Source organism: Bufo bufo, chromosome 2 (genome assembly GCF_905171765.1).
Source record: "Bufo bufo chromosome 2, aBufBuf1.1, whole genome shotgun sequence".
Taxonomy (NCBI): domain Eukaryota; kingdom Metazoa; phylum Chordata; class Amphibia; order Anura; family Bufonidae; genus Bufo; species Bufo bufo.
The window spans coordinates 544,406,959-544,434,915 of NC_053390.1; the positions used below are offsets into that span (position 1 = coordinate 544,406,959).

At 40.6% G+C, this 27,957-nt stretch overlaps 1 protein-coding gene across 1 annotated transcript in view; it reads right to left on the reverse strand.

The window, feature by feature from the left end:
* The window catches only part of EPHA5 (EPH receptor A5), a 475,337-nt gene that overhangs the window by 374,856 nt on the left and 72,524 nt on the right, over positions 1–27,957 (reverse strand). Inside the window, exon 2 of the mRNA XM_040418046.1 lies at positions 21,307–21,371. Coding sequence (XP_040273980.1) covers positions 21,307–21,371 — 65 coding nt within the window. The remainder of the gene's footprint in view (positions 1–21,306; positions 21,372–27,957) is intronic.

The following is a 27,957-nucleotide window of genomic DNA, read 5'->3' on the forward strand; positions in this document are numbered from 1 at the left end:
ATGTTTTTGGTTTGTGAATAAAAGAGGCTGTACGTGAAGTACAGTCAGTTCCTGTTTTATACCTTCATGAAGTCTTGGTTCATGTTTGGCTCATGAGATAACAACACTCTTGGGGATTGCTATATCATAATACTCCCCTGAGTATAAGCTCTTGTAAGAGCTTGCTCCTGGTTCCTGTCTCTGGATTTAGGAGAGGTTCACCCACTGGAGCCTGGAGCCTTGTCGGGGTGCTAGGCGTTGCGTTACAGTGGGTCTTGCTTGATTTTTGGAGGATCCACGGACATGAAAAAAAAGTCGTTTTGGTGTCCGCCTGGCCGTGCGGAGCCAAACGGATCCGTCCTGAATTACAATGCAAGTCAATGGGGACGGATCAGTTTGACGTTGACACAATATGGTGCAATTTCAAATGGATCCGTCCCCATTGACTTTCAATGTAAAGTCAGGAGTTAATATACCATAGGATCGGAGTTTTCTCCAATCCGATGGTATATTTTAACTTAAAGCGTCCCCGTCACCATGGGAACGCCTCTATGTTAGAATATACCATCGGATTTGAGTTACATCGTGAAACTCAGATCCGACAGTATATTCTAACACAGAGGCGTTCCCATAGTGATTGGGACGCTTCTAGTTAGAATATACACAAACTGTGTACATGACAGCCCCCTGCTGCCTGGCAGCACCCGATCTTTTACAGGGGGCTGTGATCAGCACAATTAACCCCTCAGGTGCTGCACCTGAAGGGGTTAATTGTGCGTATCATAGCCCCCTGTAAGAGATCAGGGGCTGCCAGGCAGCAGGGGGCAGACCCCCCTCCCTCCCTAGTTTGAATATTATTGGTGGCCAGTGTGCGGCCTCCATCGTCCCCCCTCCCCCCCTCTATTGTAATTTCATTGGTGGCCAGTGTGCGGCCCCCGTCGGCCCCCCTCCCCCCCTCTATTGTAATTTCATTGGTGGCCAGTGTGCGGCCTCCGTCGGCCCCACTCCCCCTCTGTTGTAATTTCATTGGTGGCCAGTGTGCGGCCTCCGTCGGCCCCCCTCCCCCCCTCTATTGTAATTTCATTGGTGGCCAGTGTGCGGCCTCCCCTCTCCCCCCCCCCCTGCCCGATCATTGGTGGCAGCAGCGATTCCGATCGGAGTCCCAGTTTAATCGCTCTGGGGCTCCGATCGGTAACCATGACAACCAGGACACTACTGCAGGCCTGGTTGCCATGGTTACTTAGCAATATTACAATATTAGAAGCATCATACTTACCTGCTGGCTGCTGCGATGTCTGTGTCCGGCCGGGAGCTCCTCCTACTGGTAAATGACAGTTCATTAAGCAATGCGCCGCACAGACCTGTCACTTACCAGTAGGAGGAGCTCCCGGCCGGACACAGACATCGCAGCAGCCAGCAGGTAAGTATGATGCTTCTAATATTGTAATATTGCTAAGTAACCATGGCAACCAGGCCTGCAGTAGCGTCCTGGTTGCCATGGTTACCAATCGGAGCCCCAGAGCGATTAAACTGGGACTCCGATCGGAATCTCCGCTGCCACCAATGATGGGGGGGGAGGGGAGGCCGGACACTGGCCACCAATGAAATTACAATAGGGGGGGAGGGGGCACACACTGGCCACCAATGATATTACAATAGAGGGGGGGGCGAGGGGGTGGGCCGCACACTGGCCACCAATGATATTCAAACTGGGGAGGGAGGGGGGTCTGCCCCCTCCTGCCTGGCAGCCCCTGATCTCTTATAGGGGGCTATGATATGCACAATTAACCCCTCAGGTGCAGCACCTGAGGGGTTAATTGTGCGGATCACAGCCCCCTGTAAGAGATCGGGAGCTGCCAGGCAGCAGGGGGCAGTCATGTACACAGTTCGTAGTATATTCTAACTAGAAGCGTCCCCATCACTATGGGAACGCCTCTGTGTTAGAATATACTGTCGGATTTGAGTTTTCACGAAGTGAAAACTCATCTCTGAAAAAGCTTTTATGCAGACGGATCTTCGAATCCGTCTGTATGAAAGTAACCTACGGCCACGGATCACGGACGCGGATGCCAATCTTGTGTGCATCCGTGTTCTTTCACGGACCCATTGACTTGAATGGGTCCGTGAACCGTTGTCCATCAAAAAAATAGGACAGGTCATATTTTTTTGACGGACAGGAAACACGGATCACGGATGCGGCTGCAAAACGGTGCATTTTCCAATTTTTCCACGGACCCATTGAAAGTCAATGGGTCCGCGAAAAAAAACGGAAAACGGCACAACGACCACGGGTGCACACAACGGTCGTGTGCAGGAGGCCTAAATCAATTCGCTAAACGAAGCATGAGGAAATTTGGCTTTGTGGCAAATCAAATTTATCCTTTATCGCTCATCTCTAGTAGTGATGCAACATTTGTCTCGTTAAATTAAAAATTTAAAGCAGTTCTCCAATATCTCTAGGAGTTTGGACATTTGGTGCAGGAGTTTTTGTAAAACTGTAAAAAAATAAATTCTAAACTTTAAAATGTGACTCCAGTCCCATGGCCTCTCTCTGGTCTCCAGTATTCTCTGACCCCTGCTGGTTCTGCCATAGTCACGTGCCATTGATCACTCATCTGACTGCTGATGCCAATCAATAGCCTCAGCAGTCACTTGTAAGTAAAGCACACGTCACCACTGAGGCCTGTGATTGGTTTAAGTGACCATGGGAACACGATGCCATCTTTACAGGCTCAGATGGCATCAGAGTGGTGGGGACCAGAGGGCATTTTAAACGTATTTTTTATTTTTTTCATTTTACGTCCTGCCAAATTTTAACAATTCTCGTAGAACCCTTTTAAGATGTTCACCTAGTTATAATCATACTGTATTTTAGCACTAACAGGGGGTGCCATTGCACTGGACAATAACCATTATATTAGATAATAATCATATTTGCCGTTCTTCAGTGTTTTATTTCCACAAACAATTGAGACAAGACACTGTAATGCAGGATGCATATACAGCAACTCTATAAGTTAAATGGCACACATTTTTACCATGGGTGCCCTGGATATGCCAATTACCAAGACAGCAATGTGACATGACTTGATGATGCCATATTTCTTTCTCAATCCCAGGGGTTCCTGCTCCATAAAGCTCACAATGCTCTGGCTGAGTGGTTGTGCCAACTTTCCTCAATCGCTAGGTACACTGAGGCCAGCACAGAAACACTAATGTGCTCATGAAGCATGCTGACTAATCTAGATTGTACACGTTTTTAACCTCTGAAGAAACGCAAGAAGAACACTAAACATTAAAAAACAGCGACTAAAGGTGGATTTACACTGCCTGAATATCTGGCAGATTATCAGGAACGAACATTCCTGCGAACGCTTGTTCCTGACAATCTGCCCATCTAAATATGCAGCCAATCATCCGATGAACAAGCACAACACTCGTTCATCAAGTGATCCTGTCATTCGTGCAGGCACCACCAATCATCGTTTCTGGGCAGCAGGTCTTGCTGTCTAAATATCAATCTGCTGCCCAGAAACAGTGCAGCTGTATGGGGACAAGCGATCGCAATCGTCCTCATACTGTGAAGGTGACTGCGGCATGTAAATGCAGCATCTCCTTCAGAGAATGAACAGCCGACTGTCGGGAAGGAATGCTTCCTTCCAGACAATCGTCTGTGAGATCGGAGAGTGTAAACCTGCCTTAAGACTTCAACCCTGGAATGGTTTGATTGTTGTCTAAAATGGATGCATAGATGATATGGCAGCGATCCACTGCTGATCCTAAAATGGTTCAAGGAAATGTGTCATCAGAAAATGACCTATGGTTTAAAGATGATCTGTCACCAGGATCAACCCTGTTAAACCAGACATACTGCTTGGTAGGGATCATCATGCTGATTAAAATTATACCTTTCTTTTGCCTGTATGCTAAACAGCTGCAGAGATATCTGTGTTTTATTCATATGCAAATTAGCAAGTTGGAGCACTAGGGGTGGGGCTGAATTCTTTGAGCACTGCTTTGTAACACCTACTGTGCTCTGCACAATCCCCCCTCCTTGATTGACAGGCCTAGACATCAGCATGTTGAGTACACAGCATGTACATATCATATACACTACTTACTGTAGCCTTACCACATTGAGATATCCTTGCAAAGCTAATCTACAAATTAATGCTTTATTCACAGATACACTATATAATAATAATGAAACCAGTAATATGTATTAGCTTTCTGAGCATAAAAAAAACAATCCTTCTCTATATATTATGCAATAGCTTAGTGGTAAGCTATGCTGATGTCTAGCCCTGTCAATCAAGTGGAGAGAGGAGTGTGCAGAGCACAGGGGGTGTTACAAAGCAGTGCACAAAGGATTCTTCCCTACCCCCTGGTGCTTCAACTTCTGCATTTGCATATGAATACAAATGTACATATTTCCACAGATGTTTAGCATACAGACAAAAGAAAGGTATTGTTTTATTCAGCATGATGAGGGGAAAGTATGCCTGGTTTAACAGCGTTGATCATGATGACAGAGCCTCTTTAGATCAAAAGTTTTTATGTTAAACATATATAAAAAAATAATAATTGGTGCTTCTTTTTTAAATTGCAGAATTATATACAGATGAAACTCGAAAAATTTGAATATCGTGCAAAGTTCATTTATTTAAGTAATGCAACTTAAAAGGTGAAACTAATATATGAGATAGACTCATTACATGCAAAGCGAGATATTTCAAGCCTTTATTTGTTATAGAAGAAAAGGAGTACCGTATATTCTAAACAGTGCCATCCACAGATCCCCCCCTAAACAGTGCCATCCACAGATCCCCCTCCCCGACGCTCACAGGAGTACATTTATAAACTGTAATCCGTAACTTTAAAGGGACCCTGACATGCCTTCTGAGCATAATTAGCTCTTTATATGCCCCCCTAGGTCTTATAATAAGTTCCCAATTCATATAAGTATTATCCCTGTGCGCATTATAAAACGTTAAAAATAATCTTTATAATCACCTGTCCTTTCTGCCCAAGGGGCGTTCTTTGTGCCGCATTTGTGCCCAGCCGCGTTCCAACTGCCGGATCCTTAGACACGCCCATCTCATTAGTATTCACTTGGCGCAATGTGATCCCAGCGAGTGAGGGTGCCGGGCGCATGCGCAGGATCTCCGAATGTCGGGGACTGGAAAATACCGCCCAGCGAAGTGAATACTAATGAGATGGGCGTGTCTAAGGATCCGGCAGTTGGGACGCGGCTGGGCACAAATGTGGCACAAAGAACGCCCCTTGGGCACAAGGGCAGGTGATTATAAAGATTATTTTTAACGTTTTATAATGCGCACAGGGATAATACTTATATGAATTGGGAACTTATTATAAGACCTAGGGGGGCATATAAAGAGCTAATTATGCTCAGAAGGCCTGTCAGTGTCCCTTTAACTTTAATTATCGCTCATCTCTTTACTAGGATACCTTACTCTCAGCTCTGGTAACATCAGGCAGTGCGGGCGGCGCTCACTCACTGACGTCATGTGCCTGCGCCGCCTAGTGGGAGGAGCAGACACGTGACATCAGTGAGTGAGCACCATCGGCACTGCCTGCTGTTATCGGAGCTGAAAGTAAGGTATCCTAGTAAAGAGATGAGCGATAATTAAAGTTACTGATTATGGTTTATAAATGTGGCCCTGTGTATTCTAACCCCCAGGCAAGCGTCCCCGTCACCATGGGAACGCCTGGGGGTTAGAATATACCATCGGATCTGAGTATACCCGGCGTATAAGACGACACCCGACTTTTGAAAAGAATTTCTAGTGTTAGAAAGTCGCCTTATACGCCGGAATATACGGTATATGTAGTGCGGCTCACTGTGACTGGAAAGATGGAGTAAGGTGCTCAATCCAGACAAAGCGTACACGGCGCTAGTAGTGGAGAGATATAGATATGTAAGTAAAGGGATGGCACTCTAGTCATAAGTTATGCATGGAGAAAAACTATTTATTAGAGGATGGCTGTGTGGCCCAAAAAACATAGGTTAGAGAGGGTAAAATAGTTGCAGATCCTTGGATATACAAAAAATAATAATAAATAATGGTATAAAAAAGGTATAAAAAATGATATAAAAAGAAAACAAAAAGATCAAATATAAAGTTATTAAAAAGTTATTAAAAATATAAGTCTGACAAACCTACTGGAGGTAAATGTAAATGTCCAGTCCAATGATGTACTATTCAGGGATTGAGTAGGAAATTAGTACCTTATTTAAAATAGCTAGTAAGGTAGCGTCCAATTTTAGTCAAATAACCCTCTTATTTGTATTCCAGCAATAATAAGTGTCGATGATGCTATTAATAGTAAGTACGTTACCCTCCTGGTGTCCAATAGTAGACTGGTAGTCAGCTCCTGGTGGGAGGATGGCGTCCTCGTGTAGTATGTCCGCCCGTGGGCCTGGTCTCTCTGCCTAGTGGTTTTACGGCTTTACGTCACTTCCGGTGACGTTGCTTCCGCTCGCTCGCACTCCCACTCGATTTTAGTCTGCGTTCCATGTGGAGGCTGTTGGCGGGAGTAGCCTGTCTTTCCTTGATCAAGGAAAGACAGGCTACTCATTCCCACTGAAGAAGGAGCAGTGAGCTCCGAAACGCGTATGGGGTATTGAGTTAGCCACACTCAAATTAGATAGCTACACCACAAAGGATCCTGTTATTTCAAAGCTCCGGAGCCAACTCTTCTTTCAAAGTCTGCAAAGTTCTCCCGCCAACAGCCTCCACGTGAAACGCCGACTGAAATCGAGCGGGAGTGCGAGCGAGCGGAAGCGACGTCACCGGAAGTGACATAAAGCCGTAAAACCACTAGGCAGAGCGACCAGCCCCACGGGCGGACATACTACATGAGGACGCCATCCTCCCGCCAGGAGCTGACTACCAGCCTACTATTGGACACCAGGAGGGTAACGTACTTACTATTAATAACATCATCGACACTTATTATTGCTGGAATACAAATAAGAGGGCTATTTGACTAAAATTGGACGCTACCTTACTAGCTATTTTAAATAAGGTACTAATTTCCTACTCAATCCCTGGATAATACATCATTGGACTGGACATTTACATTTACCTCCAGTAGGTTTGTCAGACTTATATTTTTAAGAACTTTTTAATAACTTTATATTTGATCTTTTTGTTTTCTTTTTATATAATTTTTTATACCTTTTTTATACCATTATTTATTATTATTTTTTGTATATCCAAGGATCTGCAACTATTTTACCCTCTCTAACCTATGTTTTTTGGGCCACACAGCCATCCTCTAATAAATAGTTTTTCTCCATGCATAACTTATGACTAGAGTGCCATCCCTTTACTTACATATCTTTATTTGTTATAATTTGGATGATTATGGCTTACAGCTTACGAAACCCCAAATTTTGAGGTCCCCTTTGCTCAGGGGGTATGGATTAATTAGCTGACTAGAGTGTGACACTTTGAGCCTAGAATATTGAACCTTTTCACAAAACTCTAATTTTAAGCTGCATTAATGCAATTCCTTTTAATTTGCATTACTGAAATAAATGGACTTTTGCACAATATTCCAATTCTTCGAGTTTCACCTGTATATTTTTGAAAAGTATAGCTAGTGACAGTGTCAGACTGGGGTTCTTGTGCCCACCAGAGGAAATTATTCTTGAGGCCCAACCCCAATATGATTAATAACGTTTTAACAGGCTTTGAATCAAAGAAATAGACCCTGCTGGCAAGTGATTATAGCCAAAGGTGACCAAATGGATGTTTTGGGGCCCATTATGATATCAGAGTCTGGGTCCACTGGAAAATCCTCTGGTACCCTGGTAGGCCAGTCCGAGCCTGGAAAGTGAAATGGAAAAATTTTTAAAAATATGTTTAATATAAAAGCGTGATTTCAACAATAGGTCCTTTTCAAATGAAAGAAGAATGGTTGCCAGCAGCTTTCCTATGATAGTTGTCACTGCAACCATGTCCATCCATGTATGTCTGTTGAACATTTACGGAATCTATTTTATCATACGGAAACAAAAGAAGTGAATCAGAAAACGTAATGCAGTAAAGATTATATGGGTCATCTCCCAGCCATTTGTTCAGCCTCTCATTTTAAAGTGATCTCTTCTTGCTGACATTATGCCAATAACACAGCATTCAGCATTCCCCATAATCTTTTATCTTTTGAAATCATGTAGCTTAATTTATCCAGTTAGATATGGCCCTGACAGCATTAGACGTCCCAGTGCACCGCTGTTGAAAGGAATACTTATAATGCTGTTTGAGTAGAGACAGAAACAGAACATGTTGTGCAGCCAGCCACACCACATACTCGATGTTCTCAGCGGACTAAAGAGGGTTATCTTCCATACTGTGCAGAAAACTCCCAGAATGCTTCAAAAGAATCTGTCTACGGTACGCAGATGTGTATTCTCCTACAGAAAGCAATGCTACGCTACACCATGGAAATAGTGGGAAATAAAAGCAGCATGAGAAGCACAGTAAATGGGTCATAAGGGTGGGATCACGCTGTAGAATGATTAAATCAGTCTATACACATGGGTGTAACGCTACGCACCCTCTGCAGCCTCACAGACTCAGAAAGAGGGAAAACAGCTTGAAAGCTCCATTATTCCAGATGACTTAATTAAAGGTTGTACCACACAACAGCCACTATCATCATATCTATCTATCTATCTATCTATCTATCTATCTATCTATCTATCTATCTATCTATCTATCCATTATCTATCTATCTATCTATCTATCTCTCTATCTCTCTATCCACTATCTATCTATCTATCTATCTATCTATCTATCTATCTATCTATTTATCTACCTCTATATGTCATCTATCTATCTATCTATCTATCTATCTAATAACCATTTTATCCATTTCATATCTATTGATTGATTGATCTATCACATATCTATATATCATCTATATATTATCTATCTATCTATCTATTATACAACTTCAAAAAGGGGGTGCACGCTACCATGGCTAGAAAAAAATATATAAGAAAAGGCACTCTGCAAACACAAATAAAGTACAATAAGACGGGAAGCTAACACTATGGCATCACAAATGGTAAAAAGCAGAGTGGACCCAGCATGCATGTGGAACCTGCTCTCCCTGAATTTTATGGTGGCCATTAAGGCACATAACAGGTAGGATTTAGTTTTAGGTTCCCGTCTTATAGAGATCGCCTTGACGTTTGGCAGACGGGCCCAAATAATTTTGTACAAAATATATTTGCCAAGAATCTCAAATTTGCAAAATAAGCGTAGCATACTTTATTTGTGTTTGCAGAGTGCTGTTGCATTGTCTTTTTTTCTTTATCTATCTACTATATATATATATATATATATATATATATATATACATATCTCACATCTATTTTTTATTTATCCGATAACTATTGATACATCTCATATCTATCTAATCTATCTATCTATCTATCTCATATCTATCTATCTATCTATTTATCTCATATCTATCTATCTATCTATTTATCTCATATCTATCTATCTTTATCTCATATCTATCTATTATCTATCTATCTATCTATCTATCTATCTATCTATCTATCTATCTATCTCTTTCTCTATCTATCTAATAACTAGTGATAGAGGGACTTATCTTCATATTATTACCCCTCTTTACTAATCACAGAAGATATGTGAGCTCTGATTGTCACATTTCAGGGAGGCATTTTTTCTATGAAAGGAATAAGGATATGAGTGGTGTCTTATCTAATCACCACAGCACATAATCAGGACATTTGTCAGCTCTGTCACTGAGATGTTTACCTGCATCTAGATCACTGAGATCCCTGAGATCTTCTTGCATATGTAGCTCTGGTGAATATGTGATGATATGGACATGTAGACATAAGACTGTATTACACAGCCCGATTTAACTGGCGATTGTAGGGAAGGAGGCGTTCTTTCCCAGCAATCACCTGCTTGCTAGCGGAGGAGACCACTGCTATTACATGCAGCAATCTCCTCCTCAGTATACGGAGGAGCAATCGTTATGCCATAGCTATTCCCTATACTGAATAATTGTTTGCTGGCAGCAGACCGTGATTAGACAGCACATTCTGCTGCCTGCAAACTATGATTTTTTAGCCTGGCAAAATATTTGGATTGCCCGATGAGCGAGTGTTTGTTTGTTCTTCAAGCAATCGCCGGCAGTATTATACTGCCAGATGATAGCTAATGAGCGTTTGTAGTAATAGAAAAATTTGTAAGCGTAATACGGGCAATAGACATAAGTGGCATACATAAACTCTGCATATCTTATACTTTTAATTTTTGGAAATGTATGCCTCAATTTATGTTTGGGTCAGACTTTTATCTACAAACATTAAAGGGGTTGTCTGACCCCCAAGGTAAAAAGTTATGTTCACGTAGTCCTAGATACTCACCCATAAGCAGACCAGCACCTCATCAGGCACCAGAGCCAGGTGTATGTCCATTCACAGTGTGTAGTGTCATGTGAATATACCCTTAGACTTAATAAATAAACCACAACAGTTTCTTATGTGGCCTGATGATACACAGGGGCAGTATTACTTTCAGGCATGAAGGCACAAGATATCACCTTACTGACTTATCCTGCCTCCACTACTAACAGAAAATAATTAGTTGCAAATTCACATTTGCTCTGGTGACCATATACAACTGCTCATCACAGAAGAGACATATAAACTATAGGGGGAAGGGGTCATTAAACATGGTTGAGGAGCCACATGAACTCAGACACACGACCTTGAAAATGTGGTCATCTGAATGAGAGGATGCCATAAACCCATTATTTAGCTCTTTCCCTTTGAAATGAGTGGAGCACACCATCTCAGCACACCTGGACGTCATCTTGTTTATGTAGGAGAACCCACATAAAAAGTTATCTGTCACCGCAGGCAGGTACAGTGGAGACAAGGCAGGGAAATGTGATTACAATTAATTACAGCACGTACAGGTACTGATACTGTTAAGCTGACGCCGCAACAGAGCGAGCCTATATACTGCTGCAAAGAAGTTCAGGGCCTGTGCGGGCTGTAACTGTTGTATCTTAAACATCACTGTCCAATAGACCTAGTGAACAGTCAAGTATTGCAAACATCAGAAGCCCCAGTCCTGGGCAGAACACACCTAGGATAGATAAGGGCCACCCCCTATTTTTCTGCAAGGCAACTACGCTGGAACAACTCACTAGCCCCCAGGCATAAGATCAAAACAATTCCATCTACAAATCCCCTATGACTCTACACAAATTACCTTTGTCCAACACATCAAGAACATTAAATAAAACCCCCGACAGGTTCGTAAATGACTATCCTTCAAATACTCTTAACACAGCTATTTCGATTTGTTAGTCTAATGACTCTCTGACCAACATATCCACTCATACCATATCCCCCAACAGTCCAGACCATTTTCTAGCACTACCGACCAGTCTATCAGGTATTCCTTTTTTAGATAACAGGTCGCCAACATCGAGTAACAACAATAACCAAACCGCCCCCCCCCAATAAGGAAAACTTGGTCCACGATTCAACTTCTAAGCCCCCTCCTCTCATTACAAATTTACCATTACCAAGCACATCCCGAAATGTGCAATCAATGAAAATAACACACTTTTACTCCCCAATAGCCCCTACAAGAAAAAGACACATCTCCGACGCAGAGGATGCAGGGAAGGGAGACACAAGAACACCACTAAAGAAAAAACTAAAACCTCAAAACCAATAGAAAGCAATTCACAGACATTAGAAAAAGATGAAAAAACAAGAGGTATTTTTAACCCCTTAATGCCCAGCGCTGTACATGTACGGTGCAAATGGACGTGACTTAACGCCCAGCGCCGTGCATGTACGGCACACTGATCTGGCGAGTGCAGGAGCTGCGCCTGCCTGATCCGCGGCAGGAGTCCGGCAGTCACTGATAGCCGGGCCCCTGCTGTATGCGCCAACATCAGTGAAATCACCGATGACGGCGCATTAACCCCTGCACGTGCAGCGGTCAGCACTGACCGCGGCACGTGCGATGTCCGTGCAGGGAGGAAGCAACCATTGGGTCCCCGCGCTGCTGTAACGCGGACCCTATGGCACGGAAAGCAGCCCGATGCCTTCCTTAGACATCATGGCTGCCTTCTGGGAGAGCCTGTGAGATCCAGCCCCCTGGATCTCACAGGCAAGCAGGCTGTAAGTGTATTACAGTCTGTAATACACTTACAGCCAATGCATCACAATACAGAAGTATTGTGATGCATGGTAAAGGGGATCAGACACCCAAAAGTTGAAACCCCAGAGTGGGACAACAAAATAAAGTGAAAAAAAAGGTTACAAAAATAAAGTTTTCAAATTTTTATTTTAAGTTTCAAGTAAAGAAAAAAGCATATTTTTCCCAAAATAAAGTTAAATTTTTTTTTAAAAATAGGGAAAAAAAGGAAAAGTAGACATATTAGGTATCGCCGCGTCCCTATCGACCGGCTCTATAAAAATATTACATCACCTAACCCCTCAGGTAAACACCGTCAAAATTTTTTAATAAAAACTGTGCTAAAATAAAACATTTTTTGTCACCTTACATCACTAAAAGTGCAACACCAAGCGATCAAAAAGGCATATGACCCCCAAAATAGTACCAATCTAACAGTCACCTTATTCTGCAACAAATTTGCGTTTACCTATAACAATAGCCCAAAAAATTTAAAAACTATGGGTACACTAAAACATGATTTTTTTTGTATCAAAAATGCTTTTATTGTGCTAAATGTAAAAAAATAATAAAGTTGAAATATTAGGTATCGCCGCATTCGTAACAACCTGCTCTATAAAAATACCACATGACCTAACCCCTCGGGTGAACACCTTAAAAAAATAAAAATAAAAACGGTTTCCAAAAAGCCATTTTTTGTCACCTTACATCAAAAAAAGTGTAATAGCAAGCAATCAAAAAGTCATATGCACCCCAAAATAGTGCCAATCAAACCGTCATCTTTTTTGTAAATTCTCTTTTTATTAATTTTCATTTAAAATTAAGGTATCACGGGGGGAGGACACCTCGGGACACAGCCCAAGAGAGTTACCTCCATAAGACATGAGTGATACAATAGAAAACACACAAAGTGCTATAAAAGTAAACATAAAATATGTAACAGAAAAGCACCAAGGAAAATTGAATGGCAAATATACAATACCAGTATATGCCGGGCGATATCAGGGTATTCCTTCAGTAAAGGTGCAGCCCAGTAAACAAGAAACTTCAGGTAGTTCGCAGGGGGGAAGAAAATACCAGGTTAAGTGGGGAAGGGAGGCAAGGGGAGGGGGGGAACAGAAATAGAAAGATAACAGCCCAGAAAGAGCAAAAGGGCCAAGAGAGATACACAAGAGCCTCATATCCTATGCAGCGAGAAGAAGTTTATAGTCGTGGGTAGTTTGAAATGTCATCCAGCCTTTCCATGTCTTAAGAAACTTATTTTCAGTGTTCATTAGCGAAGCAGTTAGATCCTCCATCCCAAACCGTCATCTCATCCCACAAAAATGATACCGTACCTTAGACAATCGCCCAAAAACTAATAAAACTGTGGCTCTCAGACTATGGAGAAACTAAAACATAGTTATTTTTTGTTTCAAAAATGATATAATTGTGTAAAACTTAAAAAAAGTATACAAATTAGGCATTTCCTCTATAAAAATATCACATGATCTAACCCCCCAGGTGTGCACCGTAAAAAAATAAAAAATAAAAACTGTGTCAAAAAGCCATTTTTTGTCACCTTACATCACAAAAAGTGTAATAGCAAGCAATCAAAAAGTCATATGCACCCCAAAATAGTGCCAATCATACCCTATCTAAGACAATCGCCCAAAAAATAAAAATAAATAGGGCTCTCAGAATATGGAGACACAGAAACATGATTTTTTTTTATTAAAAAATGCTGTTATTGTGCAAAACATAAATAAATATTAAAACTATACATATTAGGTAGTGCCGTGTACATAACAACCTGCTCTATAAAAATACCACATGATCTAACCTGTCAGATGAACATTGTAAATAAAAATAAAAAAAACGGTGCCAAAACAGCTATTGTGTAATATAGAGCAACCAAAAATCATATGTACCCTAAAATAGTATCAACAAAACTGCCATCTTATCCCGTAGTTTCCAAAATTGGGTAATTTATTTTGGAGTTTCTACTCTAGGGGTGCATCAGGGGGTCTTTAAAGGGATTCTGTCACCAAGTTTTGGGCTATAGAGCTGCGGACATGCACGGCTAGATCGCCGCTAGCATGTCCGCAATATATCTGCCCTATAGGGCTGTGTGCTTTTAATTTCTTTAAAAAAGGATTTAGTAGATATGTAAATTAGTCATCTCCATTTTCCACAAGAATTTATGGAAAATGGAGATGAGGTTTCAGAATTTAGGATTTTATAGATATGTAAATTAGTCTTGTATGTGTCCAAGGGGCTGTACTAACCTTCCTGGAGCCCAGCCGTGCCCAGCCACGCCCGCCTGTGAAGGAGCCCAGCACCGCCTATGTCCTCCGAATCTCCTCCTTTCATCAACTATAGATTGCCGTAATCTCGCGATGCGCGAGCTCGCGCATGCGCAGTGCCGGTATAGTGTTCTTTCCCTGTGCTGGCATCAGCCTCAGGGAAAGAACTGCGCATGCGCGAGCTCGCGCATCGTGAGATTACGGCAATCTATAGTTGATGAAAGTAGGAGATTCGGAGGACATAGGCGGTGCTGGGCTCCTTCACAGGCGGGAGTGGCTGGGCACGGCTGGGCTCCAGGAAGGTTAGTACAGCCCCTTGGACACATACAAGACTAATTTACATATCTATAAAATCCTAAATTCTGAAACCTCATCTCCATTTTCCATAAATTCTTGTGAAACACCTAAAGCGTTAACAAAGTTTGTAAAATCAGTTTTAAAAACCTTGAGGGTTGTAGTTTCTAAAATAGGGTCACTTTTTTGGAGTTTCTACTCTAGGGGTGCATCAGGGGCTCTTCAACTGTGACATGGCAGCTTAAAATTATCCAAGTGAAATCTGCTTTCCAAAAACCATATGGTGTTCCTTTCATTCTGCGCAATGCCATGTGCCCATACAGCAGTTTACGACCATATATGGACTGTTTCGATAAACTACAGAATCAGGGAAATAAATATTGAGTTTTGTTTGGCTGTTAACCCCTTGATTTGTTAGTGGAATACATTGATTAAAATGGAAAATCTGCCAAAAAAGTGAAATTCTAAAATTTAATCTCCATTTTCCTTAATTCTTGTGGAACACCGAAAGGGTTATCAAAGTTTGTAAAAATCTGTTTTTAATACCTTGAGGAGTGTAGTTTCTAAAATGGGGTCATTTTTGGGTGGTTTATATTATGTAAGCCGCACAAAGTGACTTCAGACCTGAACTGGTCTTCAAAAAGTGGGTTTTGGAAATTTTCAGAAAAATTTCAAGATTTGCTTCCAAACTTCTAAGCCTTCTAACGTCCCCAAAATTAAAATTGCATTCACAAAATGATCCAAACATGAAGTAGACATATGGGGAATGAAATTTTTGGAGTTATTACTATCTTTTATAAAAGTAGAGAAATTTAAATTTGGAAATTTTATAATTTTTTTTCAAATTTTTGGTAAATTTGGTATTTTTTATAAATAAAAATGAAATTTTTTGACTCAATTTTACCACTGTAATGAAGTACAATATGTGACGAGATACCAATCTCAGAATGGCCTGGATAAGTAAAAGCGTTTTAAAGTTATTACCACATAAAGTGACATGTCATATTTGCTAAAAAATGGCCTGGGCAGAAAGGTCAAAAATGGCTTGGTCTTGAAAGGGTTAATGTGTCCAAATATAAATTCAAACCTGACAAATTGACCCTTCTCAGTAAAGGCCTCTCTTTCTGCCCAAATATAAAACCAGATTTATTTGAACTGTTTGTAGACCTTAATCAATTTATACGGAAATTGACCCTCAAACGCCACTTTGCTTGCAAATCCCTTCATCAATCAGAGGTCAGTGCATCTCCTCCCCTTTCCACATCCACTGTAGAGATTCCATCCTCCGAACCTATTCCTTCTAATGTTAAGGGTAAATCATCTTTCTATCCACTGGAGAGTAGAAGTCCACACCTTGAATGTTTTTATAATATGGTTTTGGATGATTTGAAAGAACAGTTTGGTAACCCTTCCATAAAATCTAAGGAAACATCTAGTAGGAATAACCTCACTGTTGGGGAACAATTGGCCCTAAAGAATCTTATGAGTAACAAAGATTTCCGGGATAGGTTTGGGGTTAGCTGGACTGCAGAGTGAAGGCAAAAGGGCCAACAAGTGCTAAGCATCTCTGGGAACTCCTTCAAGACTGTTGGAAGACCATTTCAGGGGACTACCTCTTGAAGCTCATCAAGAGAATGCCAAGAGTGTGCAAAGCAGTAATCAAAGCAAAAGGTGGCTACTTTGAAGAACCTAGAATATGACATATTTTCAGTTGTTTCACACTTGTTTGTTATGTATATCATTCCACATGTGTTAATTCATAGTTTTGATGCCTTCAGTGTGAATCTACAATTTTCATAGTCATAAAAATAAAGAAAACTCTTTGAATGAGAAGGTGTGTCCAAACTTTTGGTCTGTACTGTATATCTACACATATTATAATAATTTATTCTTCTATATATATGTATGTTCATATGAGGGTTGTACCATATGTATGCGACTGATTGCTAACACTTTTTTATATAGATAATGGTATTAGAATTTCTCTACATTTATCTTATCAGTATCATATATATATATATATATATACACTCACCTAAAGAATTATTAGGAACACCTGTTCTATTTCTCATTAATGAAATTATCTAGTCAACCAATCACATGGCAGTTGCTTCAATGCATTTAGGGGTGTGGTCCTGGTCAAGACAATCTTCCGAACTCCAAACTGAACGTCAGAATGGAAAAGAAAGGTGATTTAAGCTATTTTGAGCGTGGCATGGTTGTTGGTGCCAGACGGGCCAGTCTGAGTATTTCACAATCTGCTCAGTTACTGGGATTTTCACGCACAACCATTTCTAGGGTTTACAAAGAATGGTGTGAAAAGGGAAAAACATCCAGTATGCAGCAGACCTGTGGGCAAAAATGCCTTGTGGAAGCTAGAGGTCGGAGGAGAATGGGCCGACTGATTCAAGCTGATAGAAGAGCAACGTTGACTGAAATAACCACTCGTTACAACCGAGGTATGCAGCAAAGCATTTGTGAAGCCACAACACGCACAACCTTGAGGCGGATGGGCTACAACAGCAGAAGACCCCACCGGGTACCACTCATCTCCACTACAAATAGGAAAAAGAGGCTACAATTTGCACGAGCTCACCAAAATTGGACTGTTGAAGACTGGAAAAATGTTACCTGGTCTGATGAGTCTCGATTTCTGTTGAGACATTTAAATGGTAGAGTCCGAATTTGGCGTAAACAGAATGAGAACATGTATCCATCCTCTGAAGGCTGCTTCCAGCAGGATAATGCACCATGTCACAAAGCTCGAATCATTTCAAATTGGTTTCTTGAACATGACAATGAGTTCACTGTACTAAAATGGCCCCCACAGTCACCAGATCTCAACCCAATAGAGCATCTTTGGGATGTGGTGGAACGGGAGCTTCGTGCCCTGGATGTGCATCCCTCAAATCTCCATCAACTGCAAGATGCTATCCTATCAAAATGCCACGTAGAATTAAGGCAGTTCTGAAGGCAAAAGGGGGTCCAACACCGTATTAGTATGGTGTTCTTAATAATTCTTGAGGTGAGTGTATATATATATATATATATATATATATATATAACTCCAGTAATGGTACCCATCCTAAAAAGATTTCCACCCCCTAGGAGTAAAATATCCCCCTTAATTTTTTTCTGCCTAGTTCCACCTATTCAAACCATATAGCATCTTTGCATTCCACAGAGGAACGCATGTCTGACCTACTACTGCCCTGTGTGCGCCACGCACACTGTGACCCGGAAGTAGGACTGCCACCTCTGCTTGCCTGTCCTCCTGCACTCCAATCTGGAGCGCATAACACAGGAAGCGGCAGCCTGTTCGGTGCTGCAGCCGGCACACAACATAACCCCACGTGACCGGAAGTACTTCTCGTCTCCTTGCTCTCCACCCTGGAACGCACAATACAGCAAGCGTCACCTCAATCGGTGCCGCAGCCTGTACATAACCTTGCAACCTAAACTAGAACCACTCTCTCTTCCTCCCCACACCAATATATTTTTATTCACCTTCAATTATACATTTTATTATAGTTTCTTAGCAGCTTAATGCATGCGTTCAGCAGTAGCACACAAAAACTGGAAGTGACACACCATATAACGTCACTTCTGGTTTTTGAATTCCCGCTTTTTTCCCTGTGAATATTCCTAATAATGTTATAAAACTGTGTGTTATATGTATGCTTGTATACACTGAATTTGTATCACTCCTGAAGAAGGGGGCTTCAACTCAGACCCCCGAAAAGCATTGAGTGCCGTGTGTTTTACTGAATAAAAGAAAAATTGATTAGACGCTGGATGTCCGGCTGCAATCATTCCTACTATTCTACAAGCGAACCCGGCCAGGAGGGTTCTGTCTGGAGGTGTCTTGAGCTTTATCCAACAGACATCCCCTAAGTGAAGTGAGTTATACCCATATTACCCATATATTACTTTTATTCAGAAATGTTTTACGAATGTAAGGAATTGAGTATTTTATGATCATAATATTTTCCATTTTATATAACATTTCACTTTTTTTCTACCACTTATTCTGCTTCTGTTTTACCTATTCTGACATAGGAGTGGCGCCATCATAGCGGGTCACAACTCTACGGCATCTGCGGTTTTCTGGGGCCCCTTTTTTGAGCTTACATGTTTCACCCCTAGTCGTTTGTCCACATATCTCAAACAGGACAGTAGACTGTAAGAGCATTCTCCAATGTTTTGCAGGGGGTTTGGGGCACATCAAGCAGCACTGAACGAGTTATAACGAGGACATGTTCTTATGGGCCCCCAGTAGCCCAGATTGCCTTCATTAAAATCTACTCCTGACTGTAAACTGCCAGGTGGAATGTTCACAAGAAAATATAACAGTATATGAGATTATATGAAATAGTTATATCTAAATTCACCCTTCTGAGAGCAGAAAAGAGGAAAATCATATTTTTCTAAAAATATGTGTAGGTGAAGAACAGTTTTAAGGTATAAAGTTACCTAACATTCTAATAATTCATTTGAAAATGTAATTGCTCCCTCAAACTTCCAAATTAAAAACATGTTAAGTTCCAATGGTCCCAATGGTATTTGTTTCCAACAGCTGCAGCCAATCACTGGCCTTAGTGGTCACCTGGTGTAGTCTGGTACATCATCTCTGCAGGCCTTGTGTCGTTACAGAGATGATCAACTCAACTACTCTATGTAATCACTGTGCACATTGACTGGCTGCAGTTATCACACAGAGCAGTCAGTCATATCATCGCTGCAACCCTGAAAACAAAGATGATTTTTTTGTTTTAGAGCATTTCTTGACTTCTGTAAAATTTTTAGGTTCCTCTTCTTTAATCAAACATCTGACTGTGCAGCAAGCCTGGGAGGTGAGAGGACACAAGTGGTAGTAGAGGCTACGATGCTGATAGTAGTACTCACGCTAGTGACCCTAATTCTGGAGTTCCCTGGGCTGTGCAGGGGTTTGAGGGACACACCTTTTTTTTCCACTTGGATCACATCCTGGTTTGGGGTCTTCTGTCTTCTAGTAGGCATGGTACCCTTGTTGTTAGTGGGTTTTGGGGTGCAAGAGAGGGGTCTATTGGAGTTCAAGGCAATGCAATACTGTGGGAGTATGGATGATGATACAGTACAATATTAAAGACAATTTTAGGTGAAAAACAAGTCAACTGTACTGGAGCCACTCTGGAGATGGTACATTCAGGCACTTGCAAAAGTAGGCACATTTTTTATAGCTTTGTTAGACAGTTTTTCCAAGGCTGTGTATGAGGAGGAATGGGTAATAAGGTGGTTCTGTCTGAGTCTCTTTTCATTTAATCAAGCAAACTTCACTGTTTGGCCAAGGGGTGCAATTTATCGCTAACTCTATATTCTCCAACTCAATCAGTTTGTCTATAATATCCAGCCGCAGGGTGAAATCCTTCTTTAACAGATGGCCAAACAGTCTTTTTAGTATGTTAGGGGTACCTGAAGCTTTTAACTCCAACCAAATACAATGAAGTCCACAGGCAAAAGTCATGCATTACCTTCACTGACTCTTTGTCCATGCAATGTTCCTTGAAATGGCTGCTCAGCCTTAAATTCGGTCCAGTTCCTATTTTCCTCAGAAGATGGCACTTACTACAGTCACTTTTCTGGCTGCTCTCAACTCTCAGGGTTGGTATATCCCTGTCGCTGCTACTCCTCACAGATATCAGCAAGGGGCAAGACCAGCCCCCACCCGGCAACTGTATCTAGGAGGCTGGAAATTTTAACCATTTGGGATACAAACTGCATAAAGTACAATTTAACCCATTTAGCAGTAAACCACTGAATCACTGCAACTGTTTATAATTACTTATAATAAAAGTAATTGTAGACAGGTGAGATGCTCAAACATTTTTAAACAAACTCCAGTGTAGTATATATCTTCCTTCAGATCAATGCATGCCAAAACCAACATTTAGCTTTAAAAGACAATATAGAACAGACACAATGTTCACTGTGATGTGCCATCATGTTCCCTGTAGAATATGGCATCACAGGCTGCATGGGTACCCCTGAGACCCTTGCTATACACCTCTACATCCAAATAAAATACCATAGATAAAGTGTGTTTCATTGTTATTTTGAGGATAATATTATAACTAACATCAACTGTCAGCCTACGCAACAGTCACATTTCCTGAATTCTAAAAAAGAAAGAAATATAATGTGTTCCGTTTGTCTTATACTGTTTTCTGTCTCACAGCAAGAAGTAAATTCCATCATCGAACAAATGCAGCATAGGCTGATTTTTCCAACCAAGGAAACAAACCAGTAATTTGTCTCAGAGCAGAGAAAAAAGTGAAAGGAAATGCAACTGACGCTTGCTGACAGATATATAATGTACAACATAAATGCGGCAAATTATGGGAATCACACCACAGAAAATTCTAACTAAACAGACTAACTTACAGCCAATACAAATTGACCTACTAAATATAGATATTTTTCAATTGTCTTTTCATGAGGCCATGGTTACATTATTGCATTATAAAAAGCCTTACCCCATTTTTTGGGTATGCTATCCATCCAAGGTCACCCATGACAGATCGGGAATCCAGTAAATTCACTAAAAAAAAAAGAACAAAAGAACAAGACATTATTTTGGTATTTCTCATACATTTTTTTGGTTGCGAATTTCATTTGTCATTATTCAGTAATCCATTGGCTGTTATAATAAAAATTGTAATACTTGGAAAACAATTGGCAAAAATCCCAGGTTTTGCAATGTCAGCTTGGTCATTTCATTAGTGGCCTCATAAGGTCAAAAACAATAGGCCTAGTACAATAGTGATGAGCGGCAGGGGCTATATTCGAATTTGCAATATTTCACAAATATTTTGGCGAATATTTGTCATATATTCGCGAATTCGCTATCTCCATTCATTTTTTTCTCTAATGCGAAAATCACAATGTAAAATTTGCTTACTGTGCATGTGAAAAATGGGCGTGGCCTAGTTTAGCAGCTGTTTTCAAACTACCTGAAGCTTGAAGAGATTGGAAAATATGGTTGGCAGCAATTTTCGCAACAGTGAGGAAGAACTCCTGATCATTGTCAATAATTTGACATTACAGCAGTGTATTTAATAACATTTCACATGCATGTCAGCACAATCGCTTCATATGCAGATGCGAATGTTTTTTCGCAATACATAGAACTTCACATTTTATCAGGTCTAAGTAGATATTACTGATTGATGCACTAAGTATATTTGTGACATCACAGCACTATTTCTGTAGCATGTATGTATGGACAGCATAGAAATATATCTCACATGCACATTGCACATCCATTTTCCTGCCTTACACTATATACCCCCCCCCCCCCCCCACACACACACACAACTAAAGTCTATAGATTAGAGTTTGTGTCCTGTTGGCCAGGACTCAGGAGAAGCTTTTTTTGTCTTACCGCTAGTATTTGCAGGTTCATTTAGAGTTTCCCAGGGTGCACCATGGGGAGGCTAACCAGCTTTGCACCCCATAACGTACCGTCACTTCACTAGACAGGTAAATCTCTGCTCAGCTGGCCAATATCCGATTGCTCAGACCCCACACACATACAATCGCAATCCAATCTGATCTTATAACGGTAATATTAAATCTAATATTTCCCCTTCAAAGACCTAAATACTTTTTGATGTTTTGCTGAGGACATTATTTTCAATACTTGCATTAAAAAAAATTGGGATTATATGCTTGCATCTTTATCCTGCAGCGCATGTTGGAGCGGGGATATGACAGGAGCCAGGTCCAGGCTGAGAAGCAGAGGATTGTGAGGGAGATCCGTTTTGAGCTCTTATAGAAGTTTAATGGCAGGCACCCTAGGATGGCCATATTAAAGAAATGGTCAGATTTGAAGAGGAGGAACTCGGAGTGGATCAGAGAGATCCTTGACAGAATATGCCCAGGTACAATGCTTACATTACTTTTGTATCTCTTGCCAAAACTCTGTAATGTACACTCACCTAAAGAATTATTAGGAATACCATACTAATACGGTGTTGGACCCCCTTTTGCCTTCAGAACTGCCTTAATTCTACATGGCATTGATTCAACAAGGTGCTGATAGCATTCTTTTGAAATGTTGGCCCATATTAATAGGATAGCATCTTGCAGTTGATGGAGATTTGAGGGATGCACATCCAGGGCACGAAGCTCCCGTTCCACCACATACCAAAGATGCTCTATTGGGTTGAGATCTGGTGACTGTGGGGGCCATTTTAGTACAGTGAACTCATTGTCATGTTCAAGAAACCAATTTGAAATGATTCGAGCTTTGTGACATGGTGCATTATCCTGCTGGAAGCAGCCTTCAGAGGATGGATACATGTTCTCATTCTGTTTACACCAAATTCGGACTCTACCATTTGAATGTCTTAACAGAAATCGAGACTCATCAGACCAGGCAACATTTTTCTAGTCTTCAACAGTCCAATTTTGGTGAGCTCGTGCAAATTGTAGCCTCTTTTTCCTATTTGTAGTGGAGATGAGTGGTACCCGGTGGGGTCTTCTGCTGTTGTAGCCCATCCGCCTCAAGGTTGTGCGTGTTGTGGCTTCACAAATGCTTTGCTGCATACCTCGGTTGTAACGAGTTGTTATTTCAGTCAACGTTGCTCTTCTATCAGCTTGAATCAGTCGGCCCATTCTCCTCTGACCTCTAGCATCCACAAGGCATTTTTGCCCACAGGACTGCCGCATACTGGATGTTTTTCCCTTTTCACACCATTCTTTGTAAACCCTAGAAATGGTTGTGCGTGAAAATCCCAGTAACTGAGCAGATTGTGAAATACTCAGACCGACCCATCTGGCACCAACAACCATGCCATGCTCAAAATTGCTTAAATCACCTTTCTTTCCCATTCTGACATTCAGTTTGGAGTTCAGGAGATTGTCTTGACCAGGACCACACCCCTAAATGCATTGAAGCAACTGCCATGTGATTGGTTGACTAGATAATTGCATTAATGAGAAATAGAACAGGTGTTCCTAATAATTCTTTAGGTGAGTGTATTTGTGTGTGTGGGTGTGTATGTATACATAAACTGCCATCATCATTTTGGATTTCAGTAAAAGGCCCAGTCCATTATTACTTTAGATAAATCCCACAATTAATTTGCATTTGTTATGAGTTCTGAGTTGTATGTCTAAATTCTGAACATTGTGTGATTACAGGGGTTCCAGTTGCCTCCGTCCGCCGCAGGCCTTCGACGGAGGATCTGAAGGTGGTGGTGTTGTCCACCGAGGAGGAGGGAGAAGAGGGAGAGCAGGCCAGACCCTCCCAGCAGCAGCAGCATGAGGCGCCAGCCCCACCTGATGTGGGCGAAGAGGTGGAGATGGAAGAGCCTGGACTCTCCCAGCAGCCAGATTCCCCCCTTAGGTCCTGATGATGATAAGGAGAAGGAGGAGGATGTCAGCAGCCCCTGCCAGGAGGGTAAATATGTGCAAACAGAAATATAATTCTGTATCCATGCCACTTAATGTGAATTGCAAGTAATTTTCATTTTTTTTAAATCTTAACAGTACCGATTAATAAAAATAAAAAAATTAGGCAGATGCAGCAGAAGCATGAAGCCGGCATGCACGAGATGCGGAGTCTGATGTGCAATCAGATGCGGAAAATGGATACAGGAGTTGTTGGAACTTCATGACCAACTAAAAAAGTTGCCATAGAGGCATGTTTGTAAATATATTTTTTTTCTGTTGTAATGTGTGCATCCATTTTTTTATATTGTTTTGTTTTCATGTAATTTTGAATGATAAGGTTGCAGTAAGGCCCCTTTAGTCCAGGGTCGATCTCATCAGGATCATGACAGACAGAAGCAGGTAAATGGTAATGGTGTAGTATAAGGGCTACACATAACTGGTCCAAAATTATCAGTACAGACAGCAGCAGCATGTAAATAGTAATGGGGTAGTATAAGGCCTACGCATAGCTTGGCCAAAATCAGTCAGAACAGACAGGAGCCTGTTCTTTGTTTGCAGCAGGAATATGGTGACAGGAATGGGCCCACGCCAGACTGGGGAAACAACAAAAATAAACTTATACACCTCTGACAGCAGCAGGTTCTTTGTCTACAGCAGGAATGTGTTCCCATGCATACAAATTCCTTTGACAATTTTTATTTCAAAGGATTTTTTTGATTGTAAAGCCCACAAGAAAAAAAAAATTAATTTATATTTATATATATATATATATTTATATTTTTATATATTTATATTTATATATATTTATATTTATATATTTATATATTTATATATATATATATATATATACAGGTAAACACATGCTACGGCACAACCTCCAGAAAATGTGCGTTTATTCACCTCAAAGCGACGTTTCGGTCCACACAATGGGACCTTGCTCTTGCAGTGACAAAAATGAATGGTGCCAAGTACAAATACAAATACTAACTCAGGTGATTACCTAAAGAAAACTATTAATAATTGAATTACAATTAATTTGTTTTATTAATATTGTGTCTAAAAATTTAAAATCCTGTTTACATTTTTTTTTACATAATATACAAGTATCCATACTGTGAAGATATTAATAACTTCAATGAAACTATGTGAATTCATAATATGTGCTTAATTCATCAAAATTACAAAAAAATAAAAAATTATGTGTCATTACAATATCAGGTGTAGCGATTAAAAACATAATAGAGGGGGCTAAGAACTAACCAGCATGAATCCCTATAGCGTCCCATTTGGCTAACTGCGCATGTCGGCGCATTGCTTCTGCATTACATTAAGAAACATGTGATGCAATCACATGATCGCATCGAAGGAGGAACACACACAGGCTGCGAGTGTCCATAGACAGGGCTTTCACGTGATAACAGATCACGTGTTCGTACCTGAAATTGAACGCAAGCTGAGCCACAAACGCATCCTGTCTATGCTGTCACATGATAGAAACCATTGGTGTGCATTTTCATACGTATACAATATTATCTAATGACATTATAATCAAAATGAATGCTCAACTCATTGCCTTTAAGAATAAAATCAGCCTGAACCAAAGTTCTATTATGTGGCTGAGGAAGCCAAGATGAGTTCATGGCAAGTTCAGTTTATATAAAAATAATTGTGAACATGAACGGACATTGTATTTAAAAGTTATTACTAAAGATATGGGATTATCTATGGGGAGTATACCAACTTCCTAAGACATGTCTGTCTGGAGGGAACAAGGTTGTTTCATGGATAAGCCATGACGTGATAAGGGTTCATATCCTTGAGGCACACCTTCTGTATGAGGTTCAATTTATATATTCATAATTATATTATATATATCTCTGTATGGTATATTTAGTTTACAACATATGTTAATCAATAATTCATATAATGTGTTATCTATGTGTAACAATGTATCGATTTATATATATGTTATACCATGTATTTATCATTTAGAAGGTATTGTAGAAGGTACAGAAACATTGAAGTAAGTTTATGTTAATTGGATTTCTGAGAAGAGTAAATGTTATTTCAAAACAATAGTTATTCATGGATATAGATAAGTGAAATGTACAAATTCCGATGCCAAGCATCAAAGCCGTTATATAAAATTTTCATCAAGTCAACCTATATTTCAAAAAGATAGGAGAAGACAGCCAACTCCAACAAGTCCAGGATATAGGTAATTAAAAGTGTCAGGAAAAGACCTTCCTCAATTATTTATATTAAGAAGGTCAAGCAGGTCATGTGAACGTATTATTAGATATTTAATTTTAATGCTTAAAAGTTGTGATGTTCATCTGCAGTACCGCAGTGCCATCTGGAGGAAGATGGACAACATTATATTATTTCATTATTTGTTCTATGCCATGTTAGGAGTTAATATGACATCATGGTGTTATTAGCATGTGAATACACCCACCTTACCTGATTGGTAATCTCTAATCTAAAGGGGATGATTCTTAGATAAGGGGGGGAATAATTACTCGTGTGCGGAGCAGCAAGGGAGATCCAGATAGATCCATATTGATCCATATTAAGTCATAGATCCATCCATCCATTCATTCAATCAAAAAGAAAACTTTACCAGAAGAAACTTGGATTATTCTTTTTGGATTACTAGGAAATGTTGTTGAATATATACACTCACGGAACAAATTTGATAAAGATATAAATAAATGGATTAATGAGCTGCAGGAAAAAGCCAAGGAAGAACGTGGGGAGATATGGCAGTTAGGTGGCATGGTTGAAAGATACCTGACATATATTGATATGTTACAAGATAAAAACAAAAAGGACCAACACCTTTTATGCACATTGCCACCTGTTTTGTATGCATTACTGGCGGTCAGTACTCTTTCACAAAAGAGACGTGAATCTGTGCAGGGAATGGAGATCTATATAGCCCAGCTAGAAGCAGATCTCAGAGTCGCACAGGCCGAGATTAAGGATTTAAAATACAACCTTGATCACACCCATGATGCATATCAAAGGGAAAAAAGTGACTTAGAGGAGTTACATTCCAAAATTCAGCAAACAGGCAAATCAAGCCATACTATAATTGATATTGATCAAGATCCATCTGATACTGAGGGATTTCCAGACCCCCCAAATCTTACACACCAACATATAGACATGTCATCACATGCTCTTAAAGCAGACTCCATTCCAGACCACAAGCCACCCACCGGAGGCATTAACCCAATTAAGTCAGGCATTCCAAACTGTAACCACCTTACTAGGTGCCAGCAACACAGAAGCCCCTAGAAGTGTCTCTCCACACATTCCCCTGGAGAGAGATGTAAGGGTTAAATCCCCTGCACATTATGTGTCTCATGGAAGTGATCAAAGTGCATGTGATTCTGACAGTGATGCAGGAAAATGTGTGTCTTATTCCCTACCACGCAGGCATGAGTTTGCCCATAAGAAAGATCAGGGTCCCAGGCGACCAACATATGCTGAAGTGGTCTCTAGAAAGAAAAATCCTCAGTATTCAGAAAAGGATCAGAGTTCCTCAAGCATCATTAAGTGTCTGAATGCCACTGTGCCCAAGTTCTCTAAGAAAGGTTCTCATCAAATAGCAAACCACTTAGAACTGTATGAGTCCACTATGGATTCTTTAAAGTTGTACTCTGATGTTGACAGGATCAGATTCCTACCATGGGCATTTGATGATAGGTACCGTCATTATT